Below are 13,607 nucleotides of genomic sequence, written 5' to 3' on the forward strand. Positions count from 1 at the left end.
AAGACGAAAAGGCTTAGGGCTGGCAGCACCTTCCAGTGTCTGGGCACAGGAGCCTTGGGGTCCAGATTTGGAGAGTTTCCCAGGAACTGTTACATCTGGCTCTCTTAGTTCTGGTTTATTGATTCCAGGGGAAAAAATCACTTGGAGGACCTGCAGGGGAGAAAGGCAACCTCCAGAGGGCATCCCCTTTTGTATTACTATAAATTAGGGGGTAGGACTTCATTCCATGTTTCTGGCTGGTATCAGGGCAGATGGTGATTCCATTCCTAGGTATGTGAAGAGGGCAGATATTGTGTTGATGTTTGAAAATGCTGGGTCTGAGGGCCTAGGGGGTGTCACGCAGACATTTCCAGGGGATGGCTGGTCATGTTTCTGGAGATTAGGAGAAAGATAAGCTGGGATGAGCTGTCAATTTTGTAGTCTCAGATAGATGGCAAAGGAAGTCATGGGAGTAGGTGAGAGCCTCCAGGGAGAAGGTGCAGCATGGGAAGAGGCCCAGGACTGGATCTAGGGGGAGCCTCACTCTTTGATTGATAAATAATGGATGAGGAGCTACCAAGAGGGTGCATCGGGAGAGGTGGGAAGACATCCAGGACAGAGTTCAAGAAAGAGGAGGGAATCGACTGTGTCACAGCAGCTGGAAATCCACTGGGCTCACCCACAAGAAGGGTGTTGGTCACATTAGCAACAGCAGTGTTGGAGAGATGAGGGCTGAAGAGGAAGGAAGTGGAAACATCAAGAAAACTCTTTTGAGAAGTTATGAAAGGAGAAGGAAAATGGGGGTGTTAGCTAGAGGAGGAAGCAGAATCCATGGAGGTTTTGTTTTGTTTTGTTTTGTAAGTGAGAGAGACTTGAGCATGTTTTAAATGCAGGTGGGAGGAGCCAATAGAGAGGATGGGGTCTGTGATGTGGGAGAGTGAGGGGGTGAATGATGGGTGAGGTGCCCAAAGGGAGGGTTGGAGGCCCTGGGCACCTCCTCTACTGGAACAGGAGGGAAGCTGGTGCAGAGCAGATAGTTCTTCAGATCTTGTGGTTTTAGGGCCCTCTTATCTGATGGCTTCTGTTTCCTTTATGAAGTAGAGCAAAGCTAATTTTCTGGGAGCAAGGAGCAGAGGGATGAAGGGGACAACTGAGGAAAGCAGCTTTTGAGAAGTAGACAGTGGCCCAATGCTATGGGGCTTTCTAGAAGGTGCTTCTGCTAATCTCTGCTCAAATGTCCCCTAAGAGAGGACTTCCCTGACCATCCTAAGCCGTTGTCTACAGTAGGAGCCTTGCTCCTTAGCTTGCTTTATTTTTCTTCCTGGAGTTATTGCTATCTGAAATTATATTGCTAATGCATTTGATTCCTGTTTATTTCCTTTCTCCCCACTTGGCATGTGAGTTTGGAGAAGTCAGAGCTTTGCCTTGCACACTACTGTTCCCCCAGGAACTAGCCCTGTTGTCTAGCATTGAGAGTGGGTACTCGGGGTGCCTGGGTGGCTTAGTCGGTTAAGTGCCAGACTTCAACTCAGGTCATGATCTCATAGTTCGTGGGTTTGAGCCCCATGTAAGACTCTGTGCTGATTGCTCAGAGCCTGGAGCCTGCTTCAGATTCTGTGTCTCCCTCTCTCTCTGCCCCTCCCCCACTCGCACTCTGTCTCTCGAAAATAAATAAACATTAAACATTTTTTTAAAAAGAGAGAGAGTGGGTACTCCATGCCCACTTGTTGAATGTGTGAATGAATCCCTGGGGGACCCAATTTGGGGCAGCAAAACTGCTCGTATAGGGTGGGGGCCAATGTCTGCATCCCCATGACTTGGGCACTTCTTGGGCCCCTGTCCTCCTGTCTTCTTAGGTGTTTGGATGCTTCCCTGTGTTTCCCTTCCAACCTGGTCATTCCTGGGGCTGGAGCTCATCCTTGGTGCTGAAGACAGGGAGGTATTGGAGGCATAGCACAGGCTTTGGAACTGAAAGACCTGGACTTGAGGATTGTGTGACTTTGGGCAAGGCTCACCATCACTTCTTAGCCAATATGTGGTGGCTGGGAGAGTCATGGTGACCCATGTGAATCTCACCCAAAGTCCCTCTGCTCCTTCTGTTGAGCCAAGGGTCTCTTCTGAGTTGTGTGTTCACAGCCATTCACATGTGTTCACATGTACATTTGTGGTAGTACACTTGTCTCTGAAAAGGAGGATAGAGAATGAAGTCACCTATTTGTCACTAGGGTGGGGGGAAAATTGCCTCTCTACCCCGTGGACCATTACATACCCCTCCAATCTCCTGATGACTCTGTGCTTAGACCCATGGAGTTTGTGTAAATCTAATCCATTTTCTTAAACTGATTTTTTATGGTTATTTCAGAGATGCTGCCTCATCTCAATTGTTGTTAGTTCTTCTTGGTAGATATTTCTAATCTTTTAGCTTTGAATATACAGTTTTGGTGTCCTTGATACTGGTTAGGGTTTATGCACATGCTTAGTACTGCCCAGTCTTGTGGGGAGAGGTAGTGACCAAGAGGTGGGGTGGGGGAGGACTGAGACTAGAGCACCCATGGACCCCTAAGGATGTCCACCCTAGAGAGGAGCCGGTCTGGGGAATCTGGCCCCCACTTTCCAATCCCAGGACGTTCCTGGGCAGTGGGAGCCTGTGGCCCCAGAAAGCAGAGTGGACACTAACAGAGAACGCCACAGGCAGTTACCAGGTTTCCAAGGGAATGGAGATGGAGGGTGTAACTCAAGCTCAACTTCCCATGTGACTCGGGACAAGGATTAATCCTTTATCCATGGGTGGAAGTATCGTAGGGCATGTTCAGAATGAATTCTTTAGTGTAGTTTGGGGGCTTTTGGGAGTAGGATATGGCAGGAGATGCAGGGAGGAGGATGTTGGGGAAAAATAGGCTTGAAGGGGAAGTAACTACAAGTCGAGGGCTTACCTTGTGCAGGATCCAGTGCCGGGTCCTTCCATATAATATATCAGTTAAGGACTTTAAATGCCGCATGACCTCAACAAATAACACATGCCCTGCATGATTTAATTAATACCAAAAAAATCCTATAAGGTAAGTTATCATTCCCATTTTACAGATGAGAAGAGTAAGATTCAGAAAGCCTAAAGATGTTGCCCAAGTTCACACATCTAAAAATAGGGGAAATCAATATCAAGCCCAGATCTTCCAAGCTCCAAAGATTGCAGGCTGTGAAGTCAGCTTTCCTTAGTTCACATTCCAGCTCCCCAGTTAGCTATAACTATACCTCCTCACAAACTCTGGAGCTCAAACTTTATTCTGAGACCCATGGGCAGGCCACTGAAGGGTTTTAAGTATATCTCTGAAAGACTGCCTCTGAATAGGGGAAAATGGATAAATACATAATGGTACATCACTATAGTGGAATACCATATAATTGAAATAGCTAAAAATATTGAGGGACAGTTAAATGCATGAGTTTGAAAAGAAGGACAAGATACGTTAAATGAAAAAGGCAGGTTTCAGAAAAGTACATTTATATAAAGCACCTCTGGGTGAGTAGATGTAGCTAGAAAATCCCCCAAAGAGCACACACCACCCTCTAGATAACCTCTCCAACCTCATCTCAGGCCACTGTCCCACGGAGGGGCAGCTCCTGGAAGACACCACATTCCCCCTGCCCCAGAGCATTTGTGCTTGCTGTTTGCTCTACTGGGAGTGTTCCTTCCTTACTCTTTGCACTGCTGGCTCCTTGTTATTCTTTGGTTTTCACCTTGAGTGTCCTCTCCAACAAGAGGCCATCCTGGATCTCCCTGTCTAAGCAGATTAGTCTGTTTTCATAGCACTGTTAGTCTTTCTCATAGCACTGTGTTTGTTCCCTTGTTACACTTACTACTGTCTGTATTCATTCTACTTGTTGTTTAGTTGAATATTATCAGTGTTCCCCATAGAATGAAAGGGCAGAACCATGTCTGTCCCATCCCCTGGGACATCTAGACAGTGCCCTGCCTATAGTAGGACCTCAATACAAATGTGTTGAATGACATAGCAGGGGCAGAATCGAGCAGACTTCTGCATTGCACAGCAAGCTGGTATTATCTTTCTAAACTATCTTTCTAAACTATGAAAAAGTTTAATGCTCAAAAGCATTTGCTTTTTGTGAGCAGTATAGACAGAGTGTTGGTGACAGGCACCAGATGGAAGCAGGTTGGCTAGTTTGGGATTGTTAAGCTAAACCACGTATAGTAAGAGTGTGCTTAGACTTACAGCAGTGGCTCTGGGACTGGAGAGGGGACTGAGCCCAGAGATATATAGGACTGTGACTGGCTGGCAGAGGAATGCAGGAGGAGGGGAGGATGCTCCAAGGGTCTCTCTGGGCAGCCTCCTCTCTTCCTGCCCAGGGACTTAAGGCCTGGCTGGTGATAGTGTTCCCTGAATGTTTTGCTCTTCTTTAACTATTTCAGATCCAGAAGACAGGGAGCCTGGACAAGGTGGTGTCCTGGGCCCACCAGTTCCCTTATGCCCACCCACTCTGGCTTGGACAGTTCCTTGGCTTCCTGAACATCTATGAGCCTGATTATGCCAAGGCTGTGTATAGCCGAGGAGGTGAGGCCTCCCAAGAGAGGGTGGGGTTTCCTGAGAGCAAAGGGCTCAGAGCTCCAAGTGGGGAGGAATCCTGGGGTCTGCACCTTACGTCTGGGCAGCCGAGGTCCACATCCTATTGATTAATAAGCCTCTTTCAGGTATCTCCTAGTTTTTGCATGACCCGATCTTCTCTTTCTCCTGCAGATCCCAAGGCTGCGGACGTGTATGATTTCTTCCTCCAGTGGATTGGTGAGTGGGCACTTGCTTTCTCTGACCTTAGTGCTGGGTTACCAGGATCCTTCCCTGTCCCATCCCTCTCTGTCCTGTGCCCACTCAGTCTTATCTCATCCATGGGAACACCTGGCTCCCAAGTGCCCCTCCCAAGCTCAGCTGCTCAGTGGGGAGACAGGGGAAGAGGCAGGATAGCTCCTAGCTTGCTGGGGAAGTGGGGCTCAGGCATCTTCTCCTTCTGGGTATGTCCTCTTCCATGGACAGGCATAGCAAGGGCTTTGGAAAATACATGAGTCTGAAAAACAGCTTCCTGGAATAGGTGGCCCTGGAGTGGGATCCTAGGAGATTTTATTGGTGGTGCTGGCCGGGCAAAAGCCTGAGGAGGGAGTGATGGTAGGGCCAAGCTGGTTTCATCAGAGGCTGCAAACACTGGGTGGCTAGAAGGCAGAGCTGTTGGGACAGGAGGCTGGGTAAGGAGGACTGGGGTGGGAGCCCCAAGCTTCCAGGTGTGGGACAGGATCTTGTAGATGACCAGCTTCCCCTCTGCCATCTTTTACCCAGGGAAAGGCCTGCTGGTCCTCCATGGGCCCAAGTGGTATGAGCACCGCAAGCTGCTCACACCTGGCTTCCACTATGACGTGCTGAAACCCTATGTGGCTGTGTTCAACAACTCCACACACGCCATGCTGGTGAGGTCCCAGTGCCAGGCTCCTGGAGGCTATGGCTGCCTCCTCCCCAAGCTTCCCTGGGCAGGGCCATGAGGAGAATTGCTAAGACCCCAAAGGCCTGTACTGCCTGTAATAGCAGTGCCAAGCCCTGCTGTACCTGATACCTGCTGTGTGCTGGGTTCTGATCAAGTGCTGAGACTCCAAGTAGTTGGGCAGCTCTGGCCCTGTCTCCACTGGGAAATCCAGGCATCCCTCTTCCTAGAACAAAGGGCTTCTGTGAGGCCCCAGTAGGGATCCTCCTGTAGCAGACTGGAGGGATGCCTATATCTGAGAATATTAGGAAGGTCTTTCATATCTGGAAAGTGCTTCCTTCTCATTCTCTGCCTACCACAACTATCTAAAATAATGTCATTAGCAGCTCATCTCTGAAAGGGATGCCAAAGATCAGAGATCAGGCTCTGACTCTCAGGGATGGGTAATCCCTGGAAGTTACCCGGGCTAGTCTTTCCCCTCGTAGGAAACTCCTTGCTAGCATCACTGCAGGCCTGACTTATACACAGGCTGTGGTGAGGAGCTCTCCACCTCTCAGCCCTCCTTTTCCCTTTATGTAGGCTCTCTGGCTCAGTGTCTGTATGTGCTGCCTCCTGGTCCTACCCTAGCCTGAAGCCCCTACCTGCCCTGCACCCCTACATTCCAGCAGGATGGAGGCCAGGCCAGGGACTTGGTTCATGGGAGAGAGGATAGGCTATGCATCCTGGAGGACAGGGGTGGGGGTGCCCAGCTGACCCCCTGACATTACCTTCCATTTCTGGGCTCCAGGACAAGTGGGAAGAAAAGGCTCGTGAGGATAAGAGCTTTGACATCTTCTGTGATGTGGGCCACATGGCGCTGGACTCACTCATGAAGTGCACCTTTGGCAAAGGAAACAGCGGTCTCAGTCACAGGTCTGGGGGTACTTGGGGCTGACCACAGTCTCTATCTACCCAGGCCAGCTCAGTGGGGAGTGTTGGCAGGACTCTAAGGCCCTGGTTTGAGAGGACATAGGGTCCTGCCCTAGGAAGCCCCAGCTTGGGCATAGGTGGAGGCAACTGGGCCTTGCCCAAAGTTAGAAGACAGATTCTTCCTTTGGTGGAGAGGCTTAATGGCAGGGAGAGGAAGGGTGAGAAGCATGTGGTTGGGGCTGGATTCTGGAATGGAATTGCCCCAGGCAACTCTGTGGGTCACAGTCTGAGCACTCCTGCCCACTCTTCTACTGTGTAGGGACAATAGCTACTACCTGGCGGTCAGCGACCTCACCCTGCTGATGCAGCAGCGCATCGAGTCCTTCCAGTACCATAATGACTTCATCTACTGGCTCACCCCACATGGCCGACGCTTCCTACGGGCCTGCCAGGCAGCCCACGACCACACAGGTGGGCCTTTCCCACAGGGCCCAACCACAGGAAGCCAAGGGTCTAGTCTAGCTCCTCTAGGCCCATCTGGGACCTCTGCCATTGAAGAATTTCAACCCCCCTTCAGGCAGAGAATGGGTCCCCAGGCAGTGACACCCTCTGCTCCTGGCCCAGACCAGGTCATCAGGGAACGAAAGGCAGCCCTGCAGGATGAGAAAGAGCAGGAGAAGATCCAGAACCGGAGGCACCTGGACTTCCTAGATATTCTTCTGGGGGCTCGGGTGAGTGAGTGTGCAGTGGACCACCTGAGAACTTGTACCAGAGGGGTCAAGCCCCTCCCTTGGACAGCAGCAGGGGCTGGTAAGCACTTTCCTTCTCTTTCCCCAGCAAATATGACCTGCTCCTTGTCTTATGACACACATCAGAAAAAACTCATAGATGGGAAGCTGTGGCAGTGGGGAGAGATGTAGTAGCAGGAAGCCTGGGTCATACGTTAGAAGTCCTAAAGACCAATTCTAGCCTTCTAAGACTCTGAAGAGTCTTTCCTTCCTTCCTTTCCTTCCTTTCTTCCTTCCTTTATTCATCCACTCTACAAACTCACTAACCCCTACCCTGGGTTAGTTCTTGTGCAGAAGATGAGAAAGACCTGGCCTTGCATCCAGACACTTATAGTCTAGTGGAAGGACAGGAGGTGACAGTGACAAAGATATCTTCCTCTGCCAGGTGGCATTCTGAGCAGAATTGACTGTCAGGGCTGGGTAAAGTCACTTGGGCAGAGGGATCAGGGAAGGTTTCCTGGAGTAGGAGGCATCCAAACCATGCCTGAGATAGGAATCTGGGGGAAGGTCTCAACTCCCAGTCTGAAAAGGTGTTTTCCTTCCCTCCCTTGGACCTTCATTTGACAGCTGTTATGATGTCTTCTTGATACCTATCTCAAATACGTTGAGCTGTCCCATCATGCCTTCCCTAACCTAGGATGAAAGTGGGATCAAGTTGTCCGACGCAGAACTGCGGGCTGAAGTGGACACATTCATGTTTGAAGGCCATGACACCACCACCAGTGGCATCTCCTGGTTTCTCTACTGCATGGCCCTGTACCCGGAGCACCAGAGTCGTTGTCGGGAGGAGGTCTGCGAGATCCTTGGGGACCGGGACTCCTTCCAGTGGTGAGTGAGGCTGTGGCTGAGCACAGTGTCTTGCTTCCCTGTCCCAGCAATAAGTTGAGCCTATGCTGTCTGGTGTCATCTTCAGATGATGCAGGGGGACCATCCTGGAAACTAGGTGAGGGTGGTGGCCATTGTCCTGTTCCTTCCAGCGCTGTGGCTTTCAGGGGGGGACCTCTGCAGACACATCCCTCAGCTCCTTCTCCCATAGTGCAGCCTTTTTCAGGTTGAGTTGCCACCAGGAGGCCGATTTTTGGTGTACTGACTGCCTCTGCTGGAAGAACCTGACTACCCTTCTGGGGTGCTGGATGGAACAGTGGGGGCCAGCTGCCGGGAGATAGGAGGGAACTGAGGATGGATACAGCCAGACCCTGGGGAGCTGACCACATCCCTCCCACCTGCCTTTGGATGGTTATGTGCAGCCTCTAGACTCCTCTGGTGAAAGAGAAAAGCCTGTTTCCCAAACCCTATCACTTAAAATCTTTCAATTGTTCTCTGTTTCTTGATTCAAATTTGAACTCATTGACATGACACTGACAGATGCTGACCTCTTTGCAGGTCATCTCTGGGATTCTCCCACAGGCCCCTCTCTCCCTCCCTCCTCCCCCTCAGGCCTTGGCCTTCTGTCAGCCACCTTAACTTTCTCTCTGGCTCCTGTGCTACCTCCAACATGGGGTTAGGCACACAGCATAGCACAGCAAATGCTCCGTCAGTGGGAGAGACTTTAGATTCACCAGAAGGAGACTGACCTATATTTCGGGATCTGAGATTTGATGTCGCCACTATATACTTTTACCAGCCAGATGTTGGAAACCTCCCAGCGTGTCCAGCCATGTGCCAGGTGCTTCTGGGGGTGCGGCTGGGAAGAGAAGGAAAAGGAGCCAAGTTGTTGCCATTAGGAGGTTTTTAGAAAGTTGAACCAAATAACCAAAAGCTAGAGAGAAAACACAGAATGGAGTAAGATTGAGTGACCCATGTTGACAGCAGAGGAATCAGAAGGAGTGGGGCTTGGACTGACTTTCTTTTTTTTTTTAATTCTTTTATTTATTGAGAGAGGGAGAGGGAGACAGAGAGAGACAGAGAGAGAGGGAGAGAGAGAGAGAGAACAAGAACAAGCAGGGGAGGGGCAGAGAGACAAGGAAAGAGAGAATCCAATGCAGGGCTCAAACCCATGAACTGTGAGATCATGACCTGAGCCAAAATCAAGAGTCAGAGGCTTAACTGATTGAGCCACCCAGATGCCCCTTGAGTTGGCTTTCTAAGGAGGGGTGACACTCAGACAAAGGAAGAAAGAAACAGGCATTTAGGTGGTATAACAACATGAACACGGCTTGGAGGCAGGGAGTTAAAATATTTATTTATTTTATTTTCACTTCATTTCAGTTAGAACTTGAAGCAACTTACAGGACACCTATTCAATACAAGCAATAAAACACAAATGAAAAAATTATTACTGGTATATAATACTTTGTTAATGTTAATTGAAAATATCTTATCCTGGTGTGTAACCTGCCATTTCATCTCCTCTAAGGTATCTCTTGATGAATAGAAGTTCCTGGTTTTAACAAAGTCAAGTATATCTAAAAAAAATGAGGACCTGGCCAAAAAAAAAATCCTTAGGGTTTGGGGCTCTCTAATAAAGTGCTGCATAGTGATCATGGTTGGACCACATTTGTGTGTGAGCTTCCTGGTAGAAAAGAGGAAAAGAGAAATACAATTTTTGTTTTTGAACTGAGCTTGTCATAGTTTATGCATTTATTTCTTCATTCAACCAATGTATATCAGCCCTTGTTTTCTTCCACCTCAGTTCCACAGGGGAAACCAAGTGGAACCTAAAGAATTGTCCTTTATGGGGCTTTTGCGGAGCCTTGAGAGACACAGGAGTGACTTTGTCTTTGATGGCTGGATACACATACAACTCTAGGGTTCTGTGCCTTCCTTTTCTAGCAGCAATGAGGGAGGGATGGAGAAAAGTGGAATCAGAAAAAAAAAATAAAAAAAGGAAAAGTGGAGCCAGAACCCCTGGGTCCAAGTGGCTACCCCATTCCAGTCTGGTGTAGACACTTGAAGCATTTATGTCCCTCTCCTTGTTGGATGTGTGATGGTGGTTAAGGTGGAAAGGTGGGGCTGGAGCCTGCCTTCCTGTGGAACCCCGTTGCTTCCCATCCCCAGAAAGCTTGGTTGTATTGCTGGTAGGGATGATCTGGGGAAGATGACCTACTTGACCATGTGCATCAAGGAGAGCCTTCGCCTCTACCCACCTGTGCCCCAGGTGTACCGCCAGCTCAGCAAGCCTGTCAACTTTGTGGATGGCCGCTCTCTACCTGCAGGTGAGATGGAATGGATTGGGGATGGAACTGGAGTCCTTGTGGATGCTTCTCTGACACTCGCTGTCCCTTTGGCCAAATCTTTGCACCAATGGGGAAGAGCTCAAGCTTTGTGTTTGGCCTTGGTCCAAATCCTGGTTCTATAATGTATGGATAAATCTCTACCTCGAGCCTCTGTTTCCTCTTCTGTAAAGCAGGGGGAAGAAGAGTATTTGCCTTACAAGGTTGTTGTCAAGGTTAAAGAGACAGTATTCATCAGGGATGTCATGTGCCACTATGTAGGTTGTGTCCTGAACAACTTCAGGAAGCACCATTCACATAGACAATGATTATGTGCATTCCACAACCTGTGCAGCTGTATGTAGTAGCTTCGTAAGGAGTGTTTAACTCTGTATCTGGCACACAACATGCACCTGATGAATGGTAGGTGTTACTATTGATAGCATAAGGTTATGAATAGTAACTTCCCTCAAGCATCAATTATTTGAAAGTAGAAAGTGTTGTAATAGTCCTTGCCTGTCCTATCTCATGGTAAGGTGGGTTCAGTCCTCCTTTTTCCTCTCTCCATTCCACAATGTCTGTGTCAGGTGCTTGTGTCCAGTGCTGGGACTGGAGGAAGTAGATATGATCATCAAAAGCACTTTTATGTCTTGAACGTGGTGATGAACCCTCCATCACTGGCAGTGCTCAGGCGGGGGCTCGTGCCCAGTTAGAAGAATACTAGGGGATTCTGGCCCTGTGAGGAGGTGGGCATGGCTCTCTGAGGACCACCTAGCTACCAAGCCTCTGCTCTGCCCACAGGCAGCCTGATCTCTCTGCACATCTATGCCCTCCACAGGAACAGCTCAGTGTGGCCTGACTCTGAGGTACCCCATCCCTGGGCCTGGAGGTCAGATGGGGTGGGAGGTTATGGAGGTCACCCTCTCCAGCACCTGGCAGATATTTAAACAAGGCTTGTCCTCTTAGGTCTTTGACCCTCTGCGCTTTACTCCTGAGAATGTGGCCACACGCCACCCCTTTGCTTTCATGCCTTTCTCTGCTGGGCCCAGGTAAGGAGAGGACCAATGTCCCCAGGCCCTCAGGACTGGGGAGGGGAGAATGGAAGATGTTGTGGGTAAAGCATCATTTTGGGGAATTCTGTGATAAGGGAGCTGCCACTGGGTTTTGGGTGATCCTAAAGCAGAGTAAGTTCCAGGGACTTTCTTCTTTCCATTAGCATATTCATGTTCCTGGCAGGTGGTGGGCTGGCTGAGTCATTCCAAGAGAAGCCCCCAAACCAGAACCCCCAATGTGAATCTATTCGGTCTAGGACCCTCACTGTGCTCCCAAGATCTGTTGCCTGTGTCCAAGTCAATCAATTGATCAGCCAGTTGTCCATCCACAAATAGTTATTGGCTTTTGTTGGCCACTAAGAGTTTTGGACTTTCTCACTCTTGACACACCATAGTCTGATGCCACCTTGTGCTGCTCACGGTAGGAACTGCATCGGGCAGCAGTTTGCCATGAATGAGATGAAGGTGGTCACGGCCCTCTGCTTGCTCCGCTTTGAGTTCGCCCTGGACCCCTTGCAGCCCCCCATCAAGATGCCCCAGCTAATTCTGCGCTCCAAGAATGGAATCCACCTCCGCCTGAAGCCTCTGCACCTGGGCTCTGGGAAGTAGCTCTGCCTAGGATAGGGCCCCAGACAGCCCAGACTGTGGCCTCTCCTTGGGCTGGATCATAGAATCTCCCAGGCTGGATCATAGAATAGCTATAGCTCCCTGTCTTTGGGAGGCTTACAGTTTAGCAGAGGAGCAGGCACCCACATAAACAGTCATCTGGAGGGCAGTGACATGTAAGCATGTGTGTCAATAAATGTTTATTATGTGTGTATTCTAAACCTCATTCATTCAACAAGCATATGATGAGCACATACTTGCTTCTAGGATCTCCCTTTATCTCCTATAATTGACAATCTTTCTAGAATGTAGCAGAAACTTACATGCCAGCCCTGATGATGCAGTGAATGCAATGGAAGCTTTGTCTTGGGATTCGTGATTCTGACCCAGCACTCACCTACTCCACATGAAAGAGGGATGGCTTTGGGGACTTTCCCCCTCACTGAGATGTATTTCTCTGCTTAACTGTGTATGTGTGTGCATGTGTGTGCATCTGTGTGTGTGTGTGTGTGTGTGTGTGTGTGTGTGTAATATAACAGACATAAGGAAAAATTACCTAAACAAAAAATGTACAAGGCAATGAATTTCTAAAGGAAATTCCCAGGCAACTACCACTGAAATCAAGGAATATGGAACATGGTTTCCCAAGTGTATCTTCTGCCCCTCCTGAGACAGGTTTCTGTAGCACTCTAGCCATTGTCAGCATCTGTGTCACAGTCACCCAGTACTCTGAGTGTTCAGACTTTTGCTGGAGAAAGCAGTAGAGTGGCATTAAAGAGGGGGGCTTCCTGGAAGAGACAGTGCTTAAATCAAACCTTGAGGCAGGTGAGGTACAAAGGTACAAAGAATGGCTTTAGGGGAGGGCCTCAGACTGGGGGGCCCCATGATGAATTAGAAATTCTTCCTCAGTATTCCCTGCAGCAGCTGCCTGATGGGTGAGGTCACATATATCACCAGGGTTCAAGTTCTAAGGCCACTATTGAGTTCTAATCCAGGAATTAGACAACAGTGGAAGGGAGGACACTGGAGATGGAGGGGAAGGATAAGAGAGGGGAATTCTAGCCCTGGGACTTGGGGATGTCTCCATGTTGCCCTGAGGATGTACCATCTGGAGACACAACCTTCCTGCTATTGATGCTTCCCCTTCTTTTTTTTTTTTTTTATAAAAATTTTTTTTCAACGTTTTTAATTTATTTTTGGGACAGAGAGAGACAGAGCATGAACGGGGGAGGGGCAGAGAGAGAGGGAGACACAGAATCGGAAACAGGCTCCAGGCTCCGAGCCATCAGCCCAGAGCCTGACGCGGGGCTCGAACTCACAGACTGCGAGATCGTGACCTGGCTGAAGTCGGACGCTTAACCGACTGTGCCACCCAGGCGCCCCAGATGCTTCCCCTTCTTAAAAGAAGGCCACAGCCCTGGAAGTTTGGCTATGGGCCACCTGCTCACTCCTGCAAAGCCTTGTCAAGACCCAGAACTCCTTACCCACCTGAGGCTGGGATTCAGAGACCTCAGCTAGGGTGTCATCCATACCACCAACTTCCCTCTCTATCCTGCTTGTGGACAGACCTTTCTCTATGCAAGTAGAGGTAGCCATCACCAGAGAGCAGAACTCAGAGGTCATAATCACCTCTGGCCCAT

General features: G+C 49.4%; 1 protein-coding gene and 1 long non-coding RNA gene across 6 annotated transcripts in view; one reads left to right on the plus strand and one right to left on the minus strand.

Moving 5' to 3' along the window:
• Positions 1–12,178, plus strand: part of LOC102969034 (cytochrome P450 4B1) — a 64,721-nt gene extending 52,543 nt beyond the window's left edge. For 2 of the 5 annotated variants that reach the window (XM_042997014.1, XM_015535333.2), the window contains exons 2-12: positions 4,409–4,550; positions 4,734–4,778; positions 5,322–5,449; positions 6,248–6,372; positions 6,689–6,840; positions 6,994–7,100; positions 7,795–7,985; positions 10,179–10,312; positions 11,111–11,175; positions 11,276–11,358; positions 11,787–12,178. In XM_042997014.1, coding sequence (XP_042852948.1) covers positions 4,409–4,550; positions 4,734–4,778; positions 5,322–5,449; positions 6,248–6,372; positions 6,689–6,840; positions 6,994–7,100; positions 7,795–7,985; positions 10,179–10,312; positions 11,111–11,175; positions 11,276–11,358; positions 11,787–11,970 — 1,356 coding nt within the window. In that variant the 3' untranslated portion in view covers positions 11,971–12,178. Of the gene's footprint in view, positions 1–4,408; positions 4,551–4,733; positions 4,779–5,321; positions 5,450–6,247; positions 6,373–6,688; positions 6,841–6,993; positions 7,101–7,794; positions 7,986–10,178; positions 10,313–11,110; positions 11,176–11,275; positions 11,359–11,786 lie in introns of those variants that run through there. The other 3 variants (XM_042997018.1, XM_042997015.1, XM_042997016.1) reach the window with 2 other exon arrangements.
• On the minus strand, positions 5,068–6,335 carry LOC122241305. The gene is made up of 3 exons (XR_006221365.1): positions 6,228–6,335; positions 5,593–5,686; positions 5,068–5,210 (listed from the first exon to the last, which is right to left on the minus strand). It is a non-coding gene; the product is annotated as an uncharacterized LOC122241305 (long non-coding RNA).
• Positions 12,179–13,607: the final 1,429 nt, after the last annotated feature.

Source organism: Panthera tigris, chromosome C1 (genome assembly GCF_018350195.1).
Source record: "Panthera tigris isolate Pti1 chromosome C1, P.tigris_Pti1_mat1.1, whole genome shotgun sequence".
NCBI classification, from domain to species: domain Eukaryota; kingdom Metazoa; phylum Chordata; class Mammalia; order Carnivora; family Felidae; genus Panthera; species Panthera tigris.